The following is a 25612-nucleotide window of genomic DNA, read 5'->3' on the forward strand; positions in this document are numbered from 1 at the left end:
ACGCTAACCACAGATGGATCCCTCGAGGGATGGGGTGCTCACACTTTGAACTTCACCATCAAGGACAAATGGCCTGTTTCGGAGGGTCAACTCCAGAACAATAAGTAGAGAAATCTCTCCAGGCATTCCAATAATTCCTTTCCAACAAAGTAGTGCTCCTCCTAATGGGCAACACCATCGTCATGTACTACCTGAACAAACAGGGAGGAACGAAGTCCCAGACTTTGCTCAAGATCATGCTTCGAATCTGGGACTAGTGCATCCACAACAGGAACCTCCTTCACAGTCTATCCACCTCCCTGGGGAGGAGAATGAACTTGCAGACTGCCTCAGCAGGTCTTCCAACCCGTGCTGTGAATGACGCCTCCATCCTGAAATGGCCGCCTACCTCTTTTATATTTGGGGCAAGCCAACCATCGACCACTTTGCCTCTCGTCAAAACACTCACTGTATAAAGTTCTGTTCTTGAACAATAACACCAAGTTCTCTAGGAGATGCCTTTCACTTCGAGTGGTCAGAAGGGATTATTTACGCCTTCTCCCCATTTCCACTCGTCACGAAGGTTGTGGCAAAGATGACATCGGACTGGTCCAAGGCCATCCTCATCACGCCGAGACAACCGTAGTTCACCCCCCCCCCCCTCCGCATCTATCCTGAAGGGTATACCACTGAGTCGAGTTCCGTCCCGACCTTCTATCCTTACATGAAGGTCGCATCCTGTACTCAGACATCAAGACACTTCCCCTGGTACTGTGGGGAATCCGCCCCTAGAGACACTGCCTGACTCGGTACGGACGGTCATCCTGGCTGCGCAAAAGCCTTTGACACAGAGGTCCTACCAGTTCAAGTAGAAGTTGTTCTTGGACTTTCTCTCCACCAGGGACCTCTCTCCATCCTGAGCTTCGATCATGATAGTCTTGAAGTACTTAATGACTCTTGCAGACTCAGGACTGTGTTTCACATCCATTAAATGTTACCTGTCTTCTATTTGCTTACATTGCCAGTTCGAAGGCAGACCTTTCCTCTTCTTTGGTAAAGAGATTCCTCAGAGGGTTCAATAACCTTCACCCTCCATCACTGGTACTCACACTGGCATGGAGCTTGGACCTCATGCTTTCCTTCTTGTCAGCAAAGCCCTTTGAACCCATGGTCACTACGGACCTGAAATTGCTGACCTGGAAAACAGCTTTCCTTTTGGCCATCACATCTGCTCACCATGCAAGTCAACTTTGTGCCTTGCAGATGGACCAGCCTTGCCTTGTTTCACAAGGACAAAGTGGTCCTCTGTACCAACATTATCTTCCTCCTGAAGGTGATGTCAGCTTTCTATGTAAACCAGGATATTGTGTTGCCGACTTTGGCCCTGAACCCAACCACTGATGCTGAGTGCCAGCTCCATACCTTGGACATTCAGAGGGCGCTGGCTTTTTACCTGGACAGGACTTTGGGTTTGAAGTGCTCCAAGAGACTCTTTGTGTGCTATTCGGAGGTCAGGAAGGGATTACCTGTGACTGCTCAGAGGTTTTTGAAATGGGTGGCTGGCACCATCCATTTGTGTTATGAAATTTGAGGTAGAATTCTCCCTGCTCGGGTTTGGGCCCATTCAACTAGGGCGGTAGCGACATCCTCTGCTTTTCTGACTGGGGTGCCTTTGGAGGATGTCTGTAAAGCTGCTGTCCCAGTTATTGACTTTCATCAGACTTTACAGGCTGGACACCAGAGCCAGACAAGATGCAGCTTTGGAGAAGGTAGTGTTACTGGCAGGTTTGCATTGAAATGTATTTACTGTGTTACATGTTCTGTATGTTGTTGAAACTAAGGAAGTTTGCACTGACAATTGCATTGTTTGTTATTATATGAAATTTACAAGTGCGTTGCATATTATATATGCTTTGAGATAAGACAAATGAATTTGACAGTTGCACTTTAAGTTCAAGAATTTATTGTTGTTAAATAAATACAACTTGTTTGAACATGACAACTTATGTCATGACACTCCCTCCTCCACTGACTGAAGCTTGTCAGTCTAACCCATTTGTGTGATTCGCAGAGATCATGAAGGAGGAGGGCAGATTGCTTAACTGTAACTGTATTTCTTTGAGTGGTCATCTGTGAATACACACAAATCCTGCCCATCATTCCTTCAGTCGTGTCCTGTTCATTGCTAAATTCTGTTGCTGCTATGCAGCGTACTTTAACTGAGGAAAGAGCAGGAATGCCAGGGGCTTTATAGGGGTGGCTGGAGTTATCGCCAAAAAGTTGCAAACTAAAGTCTGCCCACTGATTCCAGAAGTTTCTGAGAATTCTGCGCAGGCACAGATATAACCCATTTATGTGTATTTGCAGATGACCACTCAAAGAAATACAGTTACAGGTAAGTAACCTGTCTTTACTCACTCTACTTCTGGCTTCTGCCTGATAGATGAAAGAATGTGGAGATGGATTTACTTTGGCAAGAGTGCAGGAGGCAAAAATAAAAAGGTGCAGTAGGTACAGGAAATATGTGAAAAAAGAGAGCCACCATGATGTAGTGGTTTGAGTGTTGGACTATGACTTTGGAGACCAGGGTTGAAATCTCTGCTTGGCCGTGGAAACCCATTGGGTGACCTTGGGCAAGTCACAGTCTTTCAGCCTCAGAAGAAGGCAAAGGCATAGCCCCTCTGAACAAATCGTACAAAGAAAACCCTGGGATATATTTGTCTTGGGGTTACTGTATGTCAGAAATGACTTGAAGGCACACGGCAACAAATATGTGAAAGGCAGAAGAAAACAGAATCTTTATAGTTGTAGCAGAACCTGTAGCTTTCTAGCTATTGTTAGACTCTATCTCCCATCAGACCTAACCAATACAATAGGTCTGGGATCCTGGAGTTTGGTTTTCAGCAAGACCTGGAACACCAGGCATTCCTTACTCAAATTGCAACCAAGCACATTTGGTTCCAAATGTGTTCTGTAGCTGCAAGCTGCTGGAAAATTGTAACTTGAAACTACTTGGCTATACTCCCTAAAATCAGTGTCAAAATTAAACATTGTGTTTGTTTAAGATTAGAACTACCGAACACTTGGACAGGACATGGCATGCTTTTCATTACTCTTAGGCACTTTGTACCCTATTTCATTGTAGCTATGCCAGCATTCTCTTGAAGGGAAATGCTATTTTCCAATGAAAGCTGACTCTATCCACATTTGGTTTCTCTGTCCACTTCTCTCTAGCCCATTGAACCAAACCAAACCAAACCAAACCAAACCAAACCAAACCAAACCCTCTCACCCCTCATAAGTTGCTGTTTTTTGTTGAGGCACTCCCGCTCCTTGTCACAGATCTCCTTCCGATTTTGGGTGGTAATATTCTTTATGGCCTGCTCCATATCCTCAGCCTGTTTGGCTGTAAATTCTTGCTCCTAGGAGAAATAGTAACAACTGAACACTCTTACTGGTATGCCACATAGGAAGCATGAAATATAAACTGTCACCTGGGTCTTTCCAACGCCATGGACTTGTTGGCCTAAAACCAATAATTAAACCTACCTAGAGCCAACTGACTGAATCAATGGGGACATGGATAGTCAACACTTACGTAAGTTCTATTAGTTCAATAGGTCTACTATCAACAACTGGATTTAAGCTCATTATTTCTAGAACTTACCATGCCTTGCTTCTTTTGTGCAAAACCTTCCATCTTTACTTTCATAGTCCCTTTGCGCTGTTGTCGTGGGAGCTTCTCAATGTCACTTTTAAGCTTAAAAAATGAAATAGATAAAAGATCTTACTCTTTGGATATTTTATATGTGCAGATTTCTTGAAACAACTGTGCAAGAGATGCTTCATGCCAGTTTCATCAACTGGTTGTCTGAAGAGGTATTCTGAGATCTAGGATATTGCCCAAGGATGCAATATTGAAGGTCTGTGAATATGTGTATATGTGTCTGCCCATGAATGGGTCTTCTACACACTTTCAACTGGTTTTTCTGAGGGCAGCTCTCCACCTTCCACCACTATGAATACAAAAATTGCTCCATTCACTTATGGAGGCCACAAGTGCCTCAGCATGACTTTCTGGGCTGAGTGGTGCTCAGTGGTGTCAGCAGCTATGGTGCTGTGTTTTTCAACTCTAAGATACTGATGAATATTAAGTCTGAAGATATTACTGAATCAGATTGCAATTGCCCTCTTAATATCTGTACAGTTTCCAAGTGTTCAATATACATTATGAAGCTGTAATGCTTAATTAGTTCTTTGAGTGAATCAGTATTATTGTCCTCCATATTACCTACTGGAGATAATTAGAGTAGCTTAACAATAGAGAGCTCACAACCAAGGCAAGATTAAAGCCAGCAAATTCCTGGTCTGTATCTCATTCTCTAGACTATATTCTCTACTGCATTTCATATTGGACTTTTCCCTAATCTTTCAATCTCTTGATTTCTCTGCCTCACTTTTACATTCTCCCTGTCTGCTTTGTGTTTTCATATTGATTTTTTCTCCCTTATGTCTGTTTCCCCCTCCCCCTCCCCCTCCTCCGCCACTACCACCACCACAGGCCTTCTTCTCTTGTCACTGTTCCCTGTGTTCTGTTTCTATTCTTCAGTCACTTTACTTTCTAGCTCTCTGTCCTGACCTCACCTCCCTTAAGCTGTGTGTCTGTGACTTAAGGGTGAACAATTCAGTGAAAAGAGCCAATGAATTTCATACAGGCCAGCACTCAAAATTATGGATGACAATCATATTGTCATCCAGATATTGTTGAACTGTAATCCCAGAAGTTTTAGCCAGCACAGCAAACGGTGGGGAATGCTGGGAGTTATGGTTCAGCAATATCTGGAGGGCCATATGAATCCCACCCCTGCCCTAAGATAATAACAGAATTTCACAGTGCAAAAATTTGCCCCACTATCTGTCTTTACCTCTTTCTTCTTCTGCTTCAGCTGCTCTTGAAATCTGACAAGATCTCGTTCTTGCTCAGCACGGATACGTTTTGTTTCTTCCCGCCGGCGCAGTGAGTGATCTTGCTCCATCTTCTCAATCTGCTGCTTCTGCTGACGTTCTAGATTTTCTAATTCTGTGTCATAGAATTTTTTTTTGGTCTACAAAAAAAGGGGAAAAGTACATCCAGATTTAAGGCGCTCAGTCAAGAATCATAAATGAATTTATACTTTAGAAATGGTTTGATAGCAGGGACAAAGTTAACAAAAAAGTAGGCCCAAAATAAACAGATCTTTGGATGTATCCCAATCTTAATCTGAAACATCCCTCTTTTTCTATCTCTGAGAGTTAATAATTCTCAAAACTGAGAACATATTTCTTAGTATAACTGCTGTAATTTAGGAGTTCTCCTTCCAATACGAGTCCTTGCTTAGGACTTCCATAATATATGAGGTTACACTTGAGGAGAGGGTTATGAGAGAGTTCACTCAGATGAGACTTCTTCCCTTTGGAACTCACTGCCTAGGGAAGTATATCTTGCCTTTCTGGAAGCAGCAGAACGAGAGTTGCAAGAGACCCATGGGCCACCCAATCTAATTCCTTGTCATGCAAGAATATACAATCAAAGCACTCCTAACAGATGGTCATCCAGCTTCTGTTTAAAATTCTCCAGAGAAGAATTCACTACCCTCCAAGGCAGCATGTTTCACTGTCAAACAGCTTTTACTGTCAGGAGGTTCTTCCTAATGTTTAGATGGAATCTCTTTTCCTGTAATTTGAATCTATTGTTCCGTGTCCTAGTCTTCAACAACAGAAAACAAGCTTGTTCCATCTTCAATATGATATCCTTTCAAATATTTAAACATGGCTCTCAGGTCATCTCTTAACCCGCTCTTCTGCAGGCTAAACTCTCCAGACTCCATAAGCCAATCCGCATACAGCATGATTTCAAGACCTTTTACCATTTTGGTCATTCTCCTCTGGACCCATTCTAGTACTTTCTAAGCATTAAAGTAAAAATGGAAAGACTTTAAAGTGGCCAAATGGGTTGCGTATTTCTACAATAAGGGAACAGTGTGCTTTGTATTGAATTATTTTCATGAAGTAACTGCAACATTCAGTCTGATTAAAGAGCATCTTTTTCCTTTTTGTGCTATAGTGCTTATATTACTATTTGCACTTCCTCCAGAACCATTCACACCTTTGGATGGCCTTCTTGCCAAGAGATAACTAAATACAGAAGAACTAAAAATGGAAATGTTTTTCAAACATTCTGTGAGTTAAGTACTATATGGATCAGCAAGGAGAATGGAAAGCCACTGTGTAGGTGGCATACTGAACTAGAGCAGGTGGCACGATTGACATGCTGAGCTCCACTTCAAGGAAAACTGGCTATTCTTTGGGGTTCCCTTAACTGGAACAAAGCATGCTCCATTATGAGGGAAGCTTTTCACGTATGCGTGTAACTGGGCAAGGCAAACATGTGCTATGATCTCTAGAGGTATCTGAGTGATGACTCTGTTGCCATGGATCAACATTTAACAACATTTAAGTGATTCAAAGGGAATGTCACATCAACACATTCTGTTCAAAGACTCTAGAACAGGGGTTCCCAACCTGGGGGTCGATTGACCCTTTTTCAGGAGTCACCAGGTTTGGACTCGCCCCCTCCTCCAAATGGCCAGGCCTCCTCCTCCACGTTGCTGCTGCAGCTGTTGCTGCTGCCGTCGCATGGGACTGGGGCTGCTTCCTCCTCCTCCTTGTGGCCACCACCGCCATCACGCAGGGTTACTGCTGCCACCACCTCCTCCCCCTCCTCCACACGGCTGCCACCCTAGCCACCACCGCCGCCACCATGCAGGTTTGCCGCTGCTGCCGCCACTGCTGTTGTGGCGGTGGCAGGCCAGAGGAAGCCCGGCCGGTGCTGGAGAAGGCAGAGGAGGAGGGGTGAAGAAGAGGAGGAAGTGGCGGAGCTTCCAGCAGCCTTTGCAGCCAGAAATCCCACCCCTTCTTCCGACCGGTGGCCTCCCTGATTGGTTGGGAGGCTGGGAAGAGGCAGGACTTCCAGCCGTAAAGGTCGCTGGGTCTTGTAGGCGGCCAGAAGTCCCTCCCCTTCCTGGCTTACCCAACCAATCAGGGGGGCCACCCAGCGGGAATTCCAGCCGCAAGGGGGGGGGTCACAGCCCAACAAAGGTTGGGAACCGCTGCTCTAGAAGGTTAACAACTACATATTTATTTTTGAGCAGGAAGAAAATGGCTGGAGAAAAATTCATTTTACTTTAAAAGAAGTTTGTGTGAGGGGGAGGGATGTATATACAAAAGCCAAAGAAGCTTTCCATGGGATATCAAGGTCTTCCCATTTCCACAGAATTTCTCTTTGTTTCCTCAAAAGGGGTCATTTCATTGCTATGGTAGATTTATCTATTACCCATGATGGCCAGGCTTTCTTGGTAAAGGCACAATGCTTCAAATGTACACTCATTTAAGAAATGAGGTTTTCTGCTTTGAGAATAGTGCCACCGCAAAGATGCTGCCCTACCCAAGGGGCAGGATCGTTTCAAATGGCTTTTTTACTTGCCTCATAGCTTTTTACAACACTCAGATCCCTTCACACAGAAGAGAGCAGTCTTCCCTACCATATTCCTTCAAGAAAGAAAAGGTTTCAGTATTCAGTGCATATTATGCAGTCTTTCTTCTCCTGATTGCCTCCAGCTCCCTTTCTTTTGCTGAGACATGAATAAAAGAGAGGGAAAATAATTCAGCTCCTTTTCCCTTATACATACATTCATTTCCTGTTCAAAGCGCTTCAGCATTTGTTCTAGCTGCAAGTGGTGCTTGCTTGTCAGCTGGGTTTGGTTCCGGTGCTCCTCCTTCTGAAGCAGACGCAGTTCCCGCAGCTCCTGGCGCCTATGAGGGTGAAAGCATTGGAACAGTTCAGGAACTGTGTCCTGATCTTCCCTGCATTGCTAGGCCTGGCCTGGCAAAGTGCCACCCAAAGACCAGAAGAGGGGGAAAAAGAATATAGTCCATATTAATACAAACTCAATCAGGACACCCCAACATAGCTGGTGTTACGACATCTTGCATTTCTGGGGTATATTTTATTACTATAGCAGTTACAGAGAGGCCAAAATGCATTACCTAGAAAGGTCATGAAGACCTTTAATGAGTGGTTACATAGATGTAGGGCATGTGTAAAGGACCCCTGTAACTTAATGGCTGTGAATATTGCTGCTTCTCAGCTTCCTGCCATGTGCATTTCCTCTTGAAGGTCAATGACAAAGAGGTCTGTCAAACAAAGCACTAAGCCAATCTTTCTGCTAGCCCCCATGGTATGTGCTCACACTCCATCCTGTCCTAAACTCCCTGGGGTTGTCCTGAGCTTACCACCACTTGATTAAATCAATGTCACCGCCATCCACCAAAAATATTCCTTTTGTAACTCTGAGGTTAAAGCCATCAACCAAATGGAAATTCCATCATTTCTAGGATTCCTGGAAAATCAACTCAAACTGCCTCAAGATCTTTTTTGCCCATAAATACAGTGGGGCCTCCGCATACGTGGCCTTTTTATAAGCGGCTTTGAGCATACGCGCTCAAGCCACTGGGCGCGCGCGGGGCAGAAGGGGCGGCACGTCCCATTCAGTTGAATGGGCGCGCACGCCTGTTGTGCCGTGCGCACGCCCGTTGCGCCCCGCGCACCTCCGCGCCGCCGTGCACGAGCCCCATTGTTTACAGTGGGGATCGAGCATAGGTGGAAATCGCCATACGCGGCGGGATCCGGAACGGATCCCCGCGTATGGCGAGGTTCCACTGTATCCCACATTAGGGACTTGCATTTTGGTCTAGTTTAGAATAAGACTCAAATTCTGTCAGATTCAAACCAGGACCATTACTACTACTGTCTGTGCTATGCAAAAAAAGCAGAATGAGTCACATTCAACATCCAGCTTTCTCCTAGATTGGAGCCTGGCTTCTGGAAGTGGTAAGCACTGCCCATTGCAATCTTTAATTTGCTATCCTTTGCCTATTATTTATTTATTTATTTATTTAGCACCACGAATGTATCAAGCACTGTACAACCAATTAAAAATAAAATAAAATACAATAAAATAAAATAAACCTGCCAATGGCATAAATTCTATAAAAAAATTATTATATTAACATTCAAACAATAAATATATAGCAAACAACAAGTTAAAATAAACATTGGATAACAATCATGTAATGTCTGGGAACGCTTCCCTGAACAGTATTGTCTTTAACTCAGTTTTAAAGCTGGTTAAAGAGGTGATGAACTATGCTTGGCAGGGAAGGAGGTTCCAGGCATGAGGGGCAACCAGTGAAAAGGAGTAGATCCGGGTCAGAGAAGTGAGAATCTTTGGCTTGGACAGGAATCCTTGGTTCCCAGAATGGAGGGTGCGAATGGGAAGATAAAGTGAAAGAAACTCTGATAAATAAGGAGGGACTAGACCATGCAGGGCTTTGAAAGTCAGCAACAGCAGTTTGTAATGAATACAGAAAGGGAAGGGGAGCCAATAGAGGGATGACAATAAAGGAGTAATATGGTCAGAGTGGTGAGCAGACATGATGATGCGTGCAGCTGAACGCTGGACATAAATTAAAGGATGGAGATGAGAAAGAGGAAGCCCAGCCACAAGGAGGTTACAAAAATCCAGTCATAAGACTACTACTGCAGGGACCAGAATCTTGGCAGTGGAGGCCTAGAGAAACGGTTGGATTTTAGCAATATTCTAGAGAAAAAATCTACATGCCTTGGCTATGGCCTGAATCTGAGGGATACACATCTTAGTCCTTGTGAGTTGTACTTAGTACTCTGGAGTTCTAGTTTTTCAGAACTGATAAAAACAGGATTGTGCCCTGGCCTTCTTGCTGCTCCCTATTTACTAAATTAATTTTCCTATTGAATTCAATTTGTGGGTGCCCATTGGTAACACTGCCTCCTTATGTTCTAAGTTTGAGATGTTTGCTTTAGAGAATGGCTGATTTACAGACTCACAGTTATATTTCACACCACTTATCCCTGTAAGAAAAGATACTAGGAAGAAGCCATTTCCCTATCCTTTCTGGCCTGCTTATCCACCTCTGGCCTTGAATAACACAAACTGTAGTTTAACACAAACTCAAGACAGTTGCATCCAAGCATACATCACTGATTGAAGCCCAGCAGGCTCAGAGGACTAGTCACCTTGTAGAAACTATATAGATGCGTGTGTAAGTAGTGGTAGCCTTGCTTCTGTGAGTGGTGGTGATTTTAAATCAAGTTATAAAAATTTGGTGAAGTGAGGGAGAGGTAAATTCTGAACTGTATGACAGTCTCTTTAGCAACACCATGAAGGAGCATCCAAAAAATGCAGGCGACTAAGTTGATCCAAATCAGCCAATCAGTTTTCATCTCTACCGGGAAGGTCTTTTTGTAAAACAAATGGGCCTTCATTGCTTATTTAAGATCAAGCTACTTTGGATTACAACATGGGGCAGTTCATAACTATATGCTGTTGTTGAGAATATCAATTTCCCCTCTGGCTACAGTGGGAATTAGCAGCTAAATTTAGAAGGAGCAGGGCAGCCCAAGGGTATAGTGGTAGCAGATGTCACAGTCTCAGTAATGAAAAAGTCATGGGGCTATGACCCTGCAAGCTATCGTCACTGTGCCACTCATCATCTGTGAAGACATGCTTAGACTGAAGAAATGACAACAATGCACCAATCTGAAAGGTTGTTTTAGAGCTGTAGGAACAGAAATACCTCAGTTCACTGGAGATAATAATCAGAAATAAAGTGTTGTCCTTAAATATAAACAAACTAAGGAAGGTATTGTGTCCAGTTATGGGCACCACAATTCAAAAAGGACATTGAGAAACTGGAACATGTCCAAACGACTTAGGGAGCTGGGCATGTTTAGCCTGGAGAAAAGAAAGTTAAGAGGTGATATGATAGCCCTATTTAAATATTTGAAGGGATGTCATATTGAGGAGGGAGCAAGCTTGTTTTCTGCTGCTCCAGAGAACAGGACCCGGAGCAATGGATGCAAGCTACAGGAAAAGAGATTCCATCTCAACATTAGGAAGAACTTCCTGACAGTAAGGGCTGTTCGACAGTGGAACACACTTCCTCAGTAGTGAAGTCTCTTTCTTTGGAGGTCTTTAAGCAGAGGCTGGATGGCTATCTGTCGGGTATGCTTTGATTTAGATTTCCTGCATGGCAGGGGGTTGGACTGGATGACCCTTGTGTTCTCTTCCAACTCTACAATTCTAAGGTTAAATGTTCCTAATCAATTCTCACCTGAATCTATATTTCCCCACTATCTAACAGCAATCCAGATTTGTTTGTTCTAACCTCAATAAAATGTAAGATCTGGGGGTAAAATTACAGGCTGTGTGGTATGCATAATTGGCAAATGTAATCTATAGTGTTAAAAGTGCTAGAACTTAAGCTTCAGTTGCTAGAGTCTTTGCCTATACTGAATTGTGAGTCTTGACTAAAGCACATGCATTGAATCAACTAAATTTATATAGGTATTGACTTATCAAGTTTCCATTGATTCATTGGGTCTGCTCTAGATGGAACTAATAGTTACATTCAGGCCTTTGCTCCCTCAGTACAAAAGAAGAAATAAGGTACCTTTGCATTTGGTCCCTGAGAAGTTTTTATCTCTGGAGAACAGAAAGTTCATAGAAAGGCCTTTCCCACCCACAATACTGTTGAGGTTTGAGCCTGTACCACTCTACTCAGCTACTTCCCTTCACAAACACAGTAGCATACCTGACCTCCTTCCCCTATACAGTGTTTTCCAGGAAAAGAAGAACAGTTATCAAGTCTTTCTCTTCTACTAATTATTCTTGTGTGGGCCAAGGAAGAGATGAATCAGAATGGGAGAAAGGCCCAGGAACAACCTATCACTTCTACTGCTCTTTCAGAGGCTCTAGCTGGACAAAATAATAGTTAACCCTGTCTAGATTGGAGATAAGGAAACCATTTCCATTTGAAGTAAAGCGTTCTCATATTTTTGTACAAGCCGTAACACACTTGTGTTTACACAAGTAAACTCTCCAGGCTTTCTCTCAGTCCCTCTACCTTCAGAGATGTGTTTGGTGAAGACATGGGAGAATATCTTCTCAGTGGCTGCTTCAAGGCAGTGGAACTCTATCCCCCTGGAGCCTAAGGGGCTAAACAGAACGCCCCTTCGGAGTGGCCTGCCACCACCCCTTTCAGCGCTGGATCGGGGCTGTGGCAACTACAACTATGCAGCAGCCCTGATCCCACCTTTCCTTGGCGCTAAAAGGAATGGCAAAATTCTGCTCCTTTTCACATCAGGAAAAAGGTGCCTTAGCAATTGTGGTGACACTTTCCAGTGCTCCTTTTGGTGTGTGTCATCTGGATTCATTTGGCAGTGCTATGATGCCGCCTGCAATGTGTAAGGGGGAACAGGATGATGCCTGCATCAGGGTAGCATCAGGGTGTGCGTCATGTGGATGACATGCCCCCACTCTGCCCCAAGGGCGGCATATAACTCCAGTCTATTCAGCCCCTCCATTGACTTTCTCTCCTTCCATTAGCAGAGAAAGACCTTTTTATTTAGACAGGTTTTGGGTCAGTTCACTGGTTGCAGCAAAAGGAACTTTTAATGGGGGTGCTGTATTTCTTCTTATTTGTTATGTTTTAAACCATTAAAAATTATCCTTAAGTCAATGCTGTTTTTACTTTTCATTGTTTTTTTTTTAAAATTAATGTTATAATTTATATTCAGTTGCATTCTGTTTCTATCTACACTGCCTTTAATCCTGCATGGAAGAAATGTGGGGTATAAATAAATAAAGCAAGCAAGTTTCTCAGATTTGAAAAGGGAGACACATAGCAACTGAGATGCAAGTGGGCCACCCAACAGCTATAGCACACTGGCAGACTCTAGTGAAACACCAGTGGAGCTGGAGTGTTGCAGAAGCTGTCCAAAATCTCTACACCAAACTAGAGTGATCGAGATTCACTCCAGCCTATCATTGGCTAAAGCTATCACTTCGAATATGACACATTCCAATACTCAGTGCTTTTAAGAAGTGCCTGTGCTCCTTATCAGAATAATGGGTCCAAAGGATATATGTGAATCCCTCAGTATACAAGGTATGGTTGCTAGGGAGAGTCTAAATTACCCATGAACTATCTTTTATAAATACAATGACTATAAAAACTGTGGCTCAAAATGTATTGACAGCTTCAGCAAATATGTGACTCAAACCCTATTACACAACTTTTTTATTCTTAAAACTAACTAAGGAAATAGAGACAAAGCAGGGATTTAAAAAGCAGCTAGGAATGTTCCCACCATATCTTTATTCATTTGCAATAATTAAAAATAAAAGTTTTAATGTGTGTGTATGTATCTGAGTGTGTGTATCATTCATATATATATATATATATATATATATATGAGAATGCAAATAGCAAAGACAGTAATTTTACACATGCACACATTATCATGCCTGTTCAGGACCACATTAAGTGTACTCAGGTTTGGCCAGTGCTAAATTCTCAACAAGGACTACTGCCTATCAGGGGGTAAGGAGTAATATAGTAACTGCCATACTAGCTGTACAAATTAGCATTAGGCATCAGGAAGATGGAAGGCCAAATCCAGTTGGTTAACAACTGCTTATTTCGTGCACCATAATTTTCTTCAGTGCAGCTAAAATGTTCCTTTTAGTCCCACAGCATAGTGTACTGGTTTGAGCATTGGAGACCAAGGTTCAAATCCCCACTTGGCCATGGAAGCACACTGGGTGACCTTGGATAAGTCACACTCTCTCAGCCTCACAAGAAAGTAAAAGCAACCCCTCCTCTGAACAAATCTTGCAAGAGAACCCCAATAGGGTCACCACAAATCAGAACTTGAAGCACACAACAAGCCCTACAAATCCCACCAAACAAAATGCTTGCCTGAGGAATCTCATCTCTTCATCTTTTTTTTCATCCTCACTGATGATTTTTGAGGTGGTGACACTCACTTCCACTCCATCTACTACAAATCGCCTGGTCCGTTTCAGGGTCATCTTCTGCATTTTTGCATCCTACAAATTCATAAAGAGAAAAGAAGTTAAAGGACTAAAAAGGAGGAGGAGGAAGGAGAAAAAAATATGGGAAATACATTCATTATTTGATACATGCCTAACCCAGGACTGTCAGGTAGATGGGAGAAAAAAGAGAGGAGGACGTTTTTGTACCAAGCAAACTCAGATTCTGAAATATATGTAGAAAATGCAAATTAGACTTCTTAAGGAAGAGCAGTAGCACCAGCTCTGTTTGCCCTTTCTGCTAATGGCAGTTCTTCCATCCTTCTCCATCCACTCCAACCAAAACATATTGCTTGGGCTGCAGCAGCAGGAGCAACAGAAACTACTGGGGCTCCCAGTAATGCTAATGGCTGATTTGCTGCATCAGATCCTCTCTTGCTTGATCTGGATTGCAAGCAAGCACTTGGCAGTGGCAAAAGAAGCTGCTTTTTTAAAGGAGTAACTGCTGCCTTCCTTTCCAATCCTAGGCAGTGACCACTCCTTGTCTGACAGGCAAGCGAGTGAGAGAACAACTAACCAACCAGGGCAGCTGGAAACAGCCACCCCCAGGACAGAAAGAGGGAGGGAAGTGTTGCTGCACTTTCCATGGATCACTACTTTACTCACCTACTCAGGTGAAGGACTGATTGTCAGGGTGGGTAGGCCAGGCAGGGTGATAAAATTGGTAGTGGAAGGAGCAGCTACTGCCTAAGAAGAACTGAAATGTTGGCAGCTTACCATAAAATTTTGTTGGCAACAGTGTGTGGAGCATATTGTACTCTTGGTTAACTCCTCCAAGAGTATGATACTCTACTGCTGGAAGTGGAAACATTGGTCACCTTGCCAGTGCTTTTACAGTAGTGGGCATCTTACTCTTAGTGAGAGAAAGAAATTAACCTAGAGTAGGATAGCCTTCTTTCTGTTGCTGGGAAAGCAAGCAATTGCTTTTGCTCCATTTCTTAGGTAAGAATTGCTTCTAGCTTCACAGATCCTCCCCCACATCCCTGCCAGTTGTGAGCAGAGATCACCCATGGGAGCTAGAAACTGCCACTGCTTAGGAAAGTTGCCGGAAGTGCAACAATGGCCAGCACTTGAGTAAAAGATATTTTAGAGAAGACAGCAGTGACAGGGTTAAGTAGTTTCCTATGACCCAAAGACCAAAGGAAGAAACCAGGGCTGCCCCTTCTGCCATTGCCTATTCCTGGGCCTTCTCCACAGCTGTGATGCAAAGTCACTCTGCTGGGGGCCCGGCCTGACTGTTTCACTGCTCATGCATCATCCCTCCCTGCTATTTCTTCCTCCATCTTCTTGATCTGAGTTAACCAATTACTTGTCTCCTCACTGTGGAGAATACAAGCGGCTCTTGAGCATCACCTATTTTAATCTCCAGCCCTGCGCTTCAGTAATACCACTGGCTTGCATGTTGAACAAGGCCTCTGGAGTGGAGACATACAATGAACTATGCTTCTATAGTTCTTAGTAGCAGTTCTTTAACAGCTCAATGTGAAACTCAGCTCATCCAGCACCTGTTAAAACTAATCACTGGGTACTGTAGATTTGCTTCAAGCTACCACTCCAGGAACTTGTGGTAGTTTAATCACTCTTAAAAGATGGTGAAGCAAGATTCTTTGTGCTAAACAAGGGTTCTCTCACTGTTACACTGAACAGCAAGTGTGGAAAGAGTGCTTGGACAGAATGTGAATGGAGGATACTGGAGGACAATGAAGTCTTCCTTGACTTCTCTTTCAGAAGAGAAAGTGATGTGCTGATTTTCAGACTGGCAGGCCTGTATGGTGTGGAAAGATACTCTGACACCCTCTGACATCACAGTGAGCCACTGTAGTAACCTCAGCAGCTACTGAATTTCAACGTAGTGAGGCTCCTGGTGGAAGTGGGGCAATGCAGCCCACCCCACACCTCTGGGAACTTTCCTACTCATGCCTTACAGAAAACTAGTAGGACAATGAAGTTTCTTTGGCAAGTGGATCTCTGGATTTGTCCCCAACTACTTACCTTCAGAGAGAGGGACCCATTTTCTCTGTTCACAGACAGGTCAGCAGACAAGGAGATGCTGAGGTCCATGCTCTCTGAGGCAGAGGTGCTACCTGAATCAGAGTCTCTTTTTGAGCTATAATTTTCAAATGGAGAAGAAGAATTCAGGATCCCATTGGGGAGTTTTTCTTCCATTTCAAGGAGGCTACTCAATGGCCGGCTTCCCACAGTGGGCTCATCTGTTCTGGTTGGTTCGGTGTCTTTATTCTGGTGGTGGTTGAGGTCCTGGTTCTCTGGTGTGCGAATATTTTCATTGAGTGACAGCAACTGGGGGCTTGCATCTGGCTTTCCTTTGGTGCTGGAGATAGCTAAGTAGTCTTCTGTCCCTGATAAGTTGGAACTGCTGTCACCAACCCCTTCATTGTAAATGTCAGCATGCCCATTTGCACCTACTTTAACTTGCTCTAAAGGCAACTTTGGTCCATTGGCAACAAGGGACAAATGGTTCTGTGGAGACCTCTCTCCTTCCAAGCTTAGTTGGCTTGCAACAGAGGAGTCCCTCTTGTGAACATCACGAGCCTGAGTAAAGAGAAAAGGAAATGGTAGGAAAGATGAAGTTCATGAAATTTAGCCTTTTGTTTTATTGAGAGAAACAAAAATGTAATTTAGATGTGGAACACTGGGCATATACATGAAAGAGTGCATTTAAAATCTAACAGGGACAGATTTTCCTCTACAGTGGAATACTTTTATGAAAAGAAATCACTGAAACACAGAAATATGTTGCTTATATGTCCAGGGAATAAGAATCTGCCCCATTAGATTATCCAGTTTTTTTTAAAGCAGAGTTTAAATATTCTTTTCCCCCTCCCCGCCCTGTACTCTTCATTTTGGGAGGTGGAGAAGGTATGGACAGGCAAGCTATAAAAGTACTGAGAATTAAAAAGACAATACATCTTTGAAAACCTTATAGTCTGGTACATGGCTGGCTGCTTTTCATTCTTCTATCTGATTGCTTCATGAGAAATACATGGTTTGTAAAGCTTTCCCCTGTTTTACTAATTGACTAGAATAGCTGCCCCATTATAGCTGGTCCTTTCCAAAGGCAGAACATATTCTACTGTAGGAGTCAAGAGTCCTGTTTTAGGTCAATGAAATCCTGACAGCTCTCTGGCAAACACTTTAAGAAGGCCATGCTCTAGCTTATGTTCTTCTTTTGTTTGTTTGTTTAAAAGCACACTGGTAAAAATTTTCTCACAACTTCTGCCACATTGCCACAGGCCCACTCTTTCCCATCCCATCCCCCAGCCACTGGCTTTCATCTTATATTGTATTCTACTCCTTTCTTCACATATATACCTGACACCTTTTACTCTATTTTGTATTATTCATCTTAGGCATGCTAGTGTGATAGTCATAGAAAGACAATGAACTAAATGTCATTAATGAATTACATTTTTATCTTGCCTTTCTTTCAAAAAGGTCAGCGTAAATGGTACTTCCAACACCATCCTGTTTACACTCACAAGAAGCCTGGCAGGTTGTGACAGTGACTGTACCAGGCTCACCAAGATTGCTTTGAGGCTTAGGAAGAAATATATAAATCTGGATCTTTAACCACTCTACCATATTGCTAGAAGAGCTATGAAGCAGTAGTCCCCAACCATTTGAACACTAGAAGCATTACTTCTAAGATATAGTCAGCAGTTATATATATATTTCCCCTCCTTGAACAAAAATCTGAACCAGGACCCCAGTTCTTTCCATCACTGAACAAAGATCCATCTAAATGAAGCAGCTGCATTCCCCACATGCCATTTCGGAGACTGGTAGCCAGTCTGAAATCACTTGTTACCTCCTCCCCATGAACTGGAATTGTCTACACAATTCAGGGGCACAGCAGGCAAAGGTGTAGATGTGTGGAAAGCAAAAGCAACTGTCCCTTGGCTCTGCCCCATGGCTATTGCTTTACTAACAGAACCTGGCCCAAACAATCATTTCAGTTTGCTTAGCATTTTAATCACTGTTGAAAAAGCAGTTTGCTCCAAACTTTCAACTGTCCCCTTGAATTTTTATCTCTCCTCCACATCTGCATTGAAGTTCTGGACAAAGTAGAAAATTGGAGAAAGCCCCTGGTGTCTGCTTTGTTAAGCTGAGCTAGCCCACACATGGCAATCTATATACAGTTTTCATTCCCTTCTCCACATAAACCAGATTCCTTGTATGACTGAGAACCTGCAGAGACCCCCACTGCTGCCAAGTCTTTCTCTTGGCCTAACCTGAACATTGTAAACCTGGCACTAACCCTGGCACCAACTACTGGATGCAGATATGCCTCTTGATTCAGCACTGCTTCCATGAATGAATAAACTAACAAACAAACAGTATAACCAAGAGCCTGTGCTTCTAAACTGCCCTAGATGATCTGATGTTAGGCAAAATAATCCAGGGTAGAAGAATGCAGAGTACACTTGTAAATCTCAAACAGTCCCAAAGCTGTTTTCCTCATGGCAAAGGATCCAGCAGTCGCAATCATCCCTTGGGATCACTTTGGCCGCACAGTGAGTACCGCATTCCAACAGCCATGTAAAAGTATTTACTCAGAAGAATATCTTATAAATGGAAAGGGAGGGCTGGCTTTGTGCCCAACCCATTGTTCCCAAAGTTCTTGGCTACTGAGTGAAGAACAACCTCTCACGGCTCAAGGAGCCATTTTTCCTGTCCACCTGCACAACAAAGTAGAAGTTGGATAGATCAAAGGATGTCCCTGGTTTGCCTTTAGCTAGTTTATTCATGGAATATCTGTCAAGAAAGCACTCTTAGTCTGTATACCCATATAATGTGGCTGGGTGCATTAGTCTTATGTCTCTAAAGAAGCATTTCCATAGTGAAATAAGATAGAAGGAATTAAACTTACAGATGTGGATTCTGGTGAGTCATCCTCTTCAGTTTCCTCTCTATTGTCTTCAATTTCCTCCATCACTTCAGCCTTTGCCTCTGCCACAAGTTCACGCAGGGCTCTGTTAGAAGTGACTTTCCTCACAAAGGGATGCTAAAAAGAAACAAGAAGTATCTGCCATATTAAAACAAGCAAGCCTGGAAAGCAAAGAAAGCATAAAGTGGACTTGGAATTGTTCAGAAACCACTTTCACAGCTACTTCACCCTTCACACAGCTCATGAAAGCAGATGAATGAGCAATGTGTACGCCCCCAGCCATCATTACAATGTTTCCACAAGGATACTATTCCCAGTGAACAACTCAAACAACTGAAAGCAATGTATGAAACAGCCCTTAGGAGTCTTGCCTGTTATCTATGAAGGAAGCAGAAGTAAGTGCCGTCAGTGTTCCAACCTAAATACAAGGGAAGCACTATACCACCTGGAGTCCTGTTCCCATATCGACCTGACCAGGGTGCTCATTTTCCCAATACAGATGAATGGGCACATGGATGCTTCTGATCACAGACCTAGCCAAGGCTGTAATCCTACACACACCTACTTGGGAGAAAATCCAGCCAAATCCAAGAGGATGTGACAGTGTAGACATCAAAAGCACTGTGGTCCTAATGCTCAGCCTAGATATTCCACATGCCAGCCCAATTTCCATTTGCAATTCTTGTCCTTTTAGGGAGGACACAATATGCAAATTGGATCTGTGTGTAGTCTCATGCTACTTTAATTGTACACATCATTCTGATTCAGGCACTACAGGAAGATCATCCTACCAAGTGAGCATTTAAATTTGCCTTCAATTTTACTCAGAGAATACAGGTCTTCCCAGGCCTGACAACACCGATCATTTCCTCTCTGTTCACAATATCAACACTCTTTGGTTCTCTGGACTCTTCTGCCATGCAACACTACACAGAGATAATTATTTTCCTTTCCACTAACTAAATGACTTTCATTTGTGATAAGCTTCTCCAAGGCCAAAGACTCACAGCTGAACAGCAACTAGGGCAGCAGCTGGAACAAACAAGTGAATGACATGCAACGTTTAAACAAGTTATGAGGCCACTAAGAGTTGTCGGTTATCACCTTTGTATTCCTAAGATATTGCATCTATCTTTTTTCCACTGTAAAGGTGGAGAGGTGGAAGGGTAGGACAGCAAATGGGAGCAGGAAAACTGAAACTTACAGTGAGCCTTGCCTAAAGGTTAACAGACTGTCTGCACAGACCCAGTTCAGCTCTGCCTTCAGGAAGTCCAACAAGTCAAATCAGCAAGTACCTATCTCATGTTGAGAACAGAGGGAGCACCTCTCCAAGTGGGACCTATAGCAATGTGTCCCAGCTTTCTTTCTAGTAACCCACAAAAAGAAATTAGCACAATTTTGGAAATTTACAACTGCTTGTTGACTATAGTCCTACAAGAAATCATCTGTATGCATCTTTATGTTCCTAGAGAGCATTAGACACTTATTAACTGGGAGTCATTCTTGAGGTGGTGCACTTACCTCCAGTAATTGCGCTGCACTTGGTCTTGTCTCAGGATTCTTGTCAAGGGCAGTCTTCAGGAAGTCTTTGAAATGTGGAGACCTTTATAAATAATGGTAATAATGATTTATTTATTTTCTAAAAGCACTACAAAAGCCATTAGCAAGAATTGCAGGGAGAAGGAAAACTTCTATATCTATCCCATAGCCTGCATCACTTATATCTCCAATATGATAAAAATGATGATCAATGGCTTTGAAAAGAAGCATGTAGAGACAAAACAGTACAGACAGGATAAAATTAAAATAGAACTTCTCAGTAGATAGAAAATGCTGCCTAGTTAGTTACAGGTTCACACTTCCTTTTCAACCCAGAAGCAACAGCTGCTCAGAAATGTGTTACCTGCTGTCACTTTACTCTCAATTCAGGCTAAAACTCAAAGGTTTCCAAGCTCATATGAGGACAACTATAAGCCTGAGCTCATGTTAAAACAAAGCCTTCTGTCAGGCAAGTGATAATGCCACCTTTCCACTCCCACCACATCTCTGTTTCAATGCTGCCTGCATGTAATAGAAGGCCAAAACACTTACTAGCAGTTTCTACAGACAATCACAGAAAATGTTATCATAAGCAGATTTACCCATCAATGCCAGTGATCTTTTTTCATTGACAAACAGAATTCTACCTTTTTTGCCTGTTACAGATTTGAGGAAGGGAAAACATAGCAAATAGTCGTTTTGCTGTTCACTGCTTTCTTAAAAAGAAGTATAAGTAGATGTATTCTCCAACACAGGGTTGATATGCTCTGAGGAAGTGCAGAAAAGATGAAAAGAAGCTATATAGCAGGGGTAGGCAACCTGCGGCCCGCGGGCCGGATGCGGCCTGGCAAGGCCTTGGGACTGGCCCCAGCCTGGTCCTGCCGCTGATTGCCACCGGAGCCTTTGGGGGGCAATTGTCTATAGAAGCCTCAGAAACATGCATTTATATTAACATTTTTTAAAAAATCAGCAAATTTTTTCGTGTGTCCTCCATTTTTTTTTTAAAAAGTGTCTTCCATTTGAAAATTTTGTCCTACATTTGTCCTGGTTTATTTATATATTTAATTTTTTTAAAAATTATTTAATTATTTATTTTTTGGCTTCGGCCCCCCAGTTGTCTGAGGGACAGCAACCCAGCCCCCGGCTCAAAAAGGTTGCCTACCCCTGCTATATAGGTTGGAGGTTTGTAAGATAGATGAGCAAGATTTATGACACTCATCATTAACATCACAAATAGACAAATTTCAGGTATTTGAAGGAACATGGTGAGCTGCCTTATAACACTTAGAATAGGGTGGGCAACAGTGGCTGCTGAAATGTTTTTCAGAATAGCCAATGATAAGGAAGCATGGGAGCTGCAGTCCAAAAATCTCTCTAGGGCTTCAGTTGTTCATCCATGCACTAGAACAGTGATGGCGAACCTATGGCACGTGTGCCAGAGGTGGCACTCAGAGCCCTCTCTTTGGGCACACACACCATCTTCCCAACACAGATTTCACTAGAGTTTGTCATTAGAAATCCAGAGGGATGTGGCACTTTGCAATAAATAAGTGGGGTTTGGGTTGCAGTTTGGGCACTTGGTCACTAAAAGGTTCTCCACCACTGCACTAGAATATTCGTTCATTTTAGCCTAGCAATTCCACTATGGCTAGCAGTTGTTTTCCAGGGTCTTGGGAGACAGTGTCTTTTCTATTAGCTGTACCCAGATTTGTTTTAACTGGTAATAATAGTGTTCTGGGCAGTCAGGCTGGCCACGTGACCACGGAGTCATATTCGGACAACACTGACTCCCTCAGCTTGGTAACAGAGATGAGCACCGCCTCCTACAGTCAGTTACGACTAGACATTCATGTCAAGGGGAAACCTTTACATTTACCTTTTGAAAATATGTCTGGATTATTTTTATTGGTTTTAAGTGGTATGAGGCACACTGGATTACCTCCTTGCATCCTCCTACAAGCTTCATGGATAAATGGGACTTTGTATATGTACCTTATCAGCATTTATGCAAAGGGATTCATTGCGTCTCCAAAAGCTTATGCTACAATTTCTTTCACTCAGTATCTAAGGTGTTACATGATCCCTTTGCATACTGACATTCCAAATTAGCATGGCTATGTCTCTAATATCAGCATTCAGTAAGAGAAACTACTGTTATATTCTTGAACTAGTTATAACAGGCCTCCCTGATGTAGCACTCTCTAGATGCTGTTGGAATTGCAGATCCCACTAGCCCTGGCCTACATGTGCAATTACTCTATCTCCCCAACTTTCTTAATAAATAGGTCTCATACTTTGTTGGCAACATTTTACAACAAAAGAGAGGCACCCACAGTTCTCCATGTGTGTAAGATTCCAACTCCTTATCATATCAACTATGGGCTATACTGGCTGGGGTTGATGGGAGATGGAGTCTGTGGAGAAAAGGCAGTCTGGAACATTGGCAACATCTAATCAGACTGGGCCTGAAAACAGCCAATGGAAGCTTAGCCAAAAAAAGTGGGGGCTACTCCCAGGAGCAAGTATAAATAGGAAGAGAGGAGCATGTATGAGTTGGATAAGGACCAGCTAGGGACAGAGCTGAGTTTTAGTAGATCCTAAGGGGTTTTAACAGCCAAGGTAGCTAAGATACACTGCTGAAAGGAGCAGCTGGAAAGGGTTTTGAGTACCCAGTTTGGCCTTAAAAGAGGTAAAGTGTGGAAATTGAATTGGTATGGCTGGTAAAGTCATAAAGTAGCAACCAAGTTTTAAAGCTCAGAGTCCTCAAAAGTCCTATGTGAAACTGTAACCTAGAGACCACTTACAGAATATAGTAACAGATACTGTAAATCTGTGTAACTGTTTACGCAAATAGACACCATATCAATTCTGAATACCAACCATAAGAAAGATACTGTAACCAATTATCTGGTAAATAAACTTTTCTCTTTTTTGGCTCAATGTGTGGTTGCTTGAGGTATTTTAAGAAACTATAAATCAAACACTACTATAGATTAATAATACTTTTATTGCTGAGAACACTCAAAACAGTGTGTGCTCTGTCTTCCTACAGAATGGCTCTGAGAAAAGAAAAGTGTAGAAAGAATTCAAGTGAGAAATCCGTGTTCGAGGGTCTTGCCACACAATTTCAAGAAAAGCAGTGGGATGAAATAAGAAAAAACTAACCAGGGGGATTGGAGTGAAAAATCTCACAGCGCACCCCATTAGTTATTGGTGACAGCTAGGGAGGTAGCCATCACATATTGGTGGCAGTGGTGGAATAAAAAGACCCATGGTGCTGCCATCTGAGAAAAATAGTTGGGTGAGTGAGACTCGCAGTGACAGAGTCCAACAACATCTGGAGGTTCACAGGTTCTCCACTCCTGTCTTCTAACCTTTCATGTCTTCTCTGAGGCTTTCACTCAAATTTATTATGGAACACAACACTGAATCATTTAGGATAAATCTAACTTGTCACTGCCCACTTTGTGCAATCTAAGAGAGAAGGTGAGACACCAAACACTTCCTGCACTCTCAAATAAGCACATATAGCACACCAACATATCATCTCACCATTTTGAGGGATAACTAAGAGTGGGAGGGTCAGATTTTGCTATTTTCAGCAGGACCCTCATGGGATTGAGCTCATGATGAGGTGGCTCAATTTGAGCCATTTCTATAAGCGTTATTCCCAAGGACCAGATGTCAGCCTTGTAGTCATAAGGGGTGTCTTTCATGGTTTCACACATCACCACCTCAGGAGCCATCCTTAAAAGAAGAAGAAGAAGAAGAAAGTAAAGATGAGTGAGTCATGCTACAAATACATTCTTGCTGTCCTCCCCCAAACCCTTTAATTCAATTGGTCATTCGTCTAGAGCTGATCATACACCTTGAAGAATATAAATTTGCAGCTAATTGTTCAATGAAGTAATGTCTGTTCTTCTGTCATGCCTATGATCCGGCCAAAGTAAAGCATTTCTAGAACCCTCATGGTGCAAATCCAGCAACTGTTGGACTAATAATGTAGCACCAGGTCATTTGGCACCGCTATTGTCCCATCTGTCAGGGCAGGGTCCAGGGTTGATGCAAGTGGCATCAGGATACCCAGTCAATGGCCCTGATAGTTCAGTGGTACCTATGCCCTGGTCTGGTGAGATCTGGGCAATAATCTCCACTTGGCTACAAATCTCACCAATTGACATTGTGCTCATCCTAAACTAACCTCACAGTAAGGATAAAAAGGTAGGGCAGGGGGAGGTTCATGCATCCCTTTGAGTTCCTTGGAGGAAATGTAAATAAAAATTCACAACCAAATTAAATAAATAAGTGATTCTTTTTATTTTAATTCTGCCATTGTGTTTTCTTCAAATGCAATTAACGGGAGGTGAAAATGTTTCAGTTTTTGGGTATAGGCAATCCTCAACTCACTGTCCCCCATCCATTCATCTTTCCATTCTCAGTTGGCTGTGGCAACAGAAAACCAACAGGCCAGTGACATCTGGCCTGGATGCTGCTTTAGACAGCAAATTAATAATCACTGATCACTTCCTCATAGAGAAGTGGCTGATCTGGAGATTAAATTCTTGGAGCGAATTGTTATTTTCATACACTTGGAGCTGCTTCAAATGGACATTCTACACAGAAGTAAAGGGTGGAAGAGAGAAAGAGGAGAATGTCCCAGATTTCATCAACATCTCATTCCAGCTATGTGACTTGTAGATGTTTCATTACCCCTTCCCCCTGCCCTCAGAAAAGTGGTGGATGAATAGGACCAAGGGAACAATGCTGCAACCAAGTCTTTTGCTCCATCCACACTTTCCCCTCAACACCTTTTTCTTACAAAATTACCTTCTCCAAAAACGATTTGAAGACAATCAAAAATAATCATCAAAGCAGCACTGTTTTCTTGGATTATGACTCCTCATATATACTTTATGCCCTAAACTACTGAAATAACATGGAAACAGACCACTGCATAACATTGACATTAGAGGAAAACAACCAGCATGTGCCAAATTCTTATAGAAACAACATGCCCATTTATTTATGTGGATAGTTTAAAATTCAGCCAAGTAGCAGGCCAGGTATGAGGAATATGTGGCCCTCTAGGTGTTGGTGGACTCCTGCTCCCATCAACCCTAACCAGTTTGACCAATGCTGAAGTACAACAGGAGCA

At 42.8% G+C, this 25612-nt stretch overlaps 1 protein-coding gene across 1 annotated transcript in view; it reads right to left on the minus strand.

Annotated features, from left to right (window-relative positions):
* STK10 (serine/threonine kinase 10) overlaps window positions 1-25612 on the minus strand; it is a 102698-nt gene that overhangs the window by 13411 nt on the left and 63675 nt on the right. The window contains 9 exon segments of the mRNA XM_042451286.1: window positions 3272-3401; window positions 3647-3739; window positions 4905-5084; window positions 7707-7830; window positions 13879-14009; window positions 16005-16562; window positions 18901-19035; window positions 20440-20521; window positions 24010-24204. Coding sequence (XP_042307220.1) covers window positions 3272-3401; window positions 3647-3739; window positions 4905-5084; window positions 7707-7830; window positions 13879-14009; window positions 16005-16562; window positions 18901-19035; window positions 20440-20521; window positions 24010-24204 — 1628 coding nt within the window.

This window comes from Sceloporus undulatus, chromosome 2 (assembly GCF_019175285.1).
Source record: "Sceloporus undulatus isolate JIND9_A2432 ecotype Alabama chromosome 2, SceUnd_v1.1, whole genome shotgun sequence".
NCBI classification, from domain to species: domain Eukaryota; kingdom Metazoa; phylum Chordata; class Lepidosauria; order Squamata; family Phrynosomatidae; genus Sceloporus; species Sceloporus undulatus.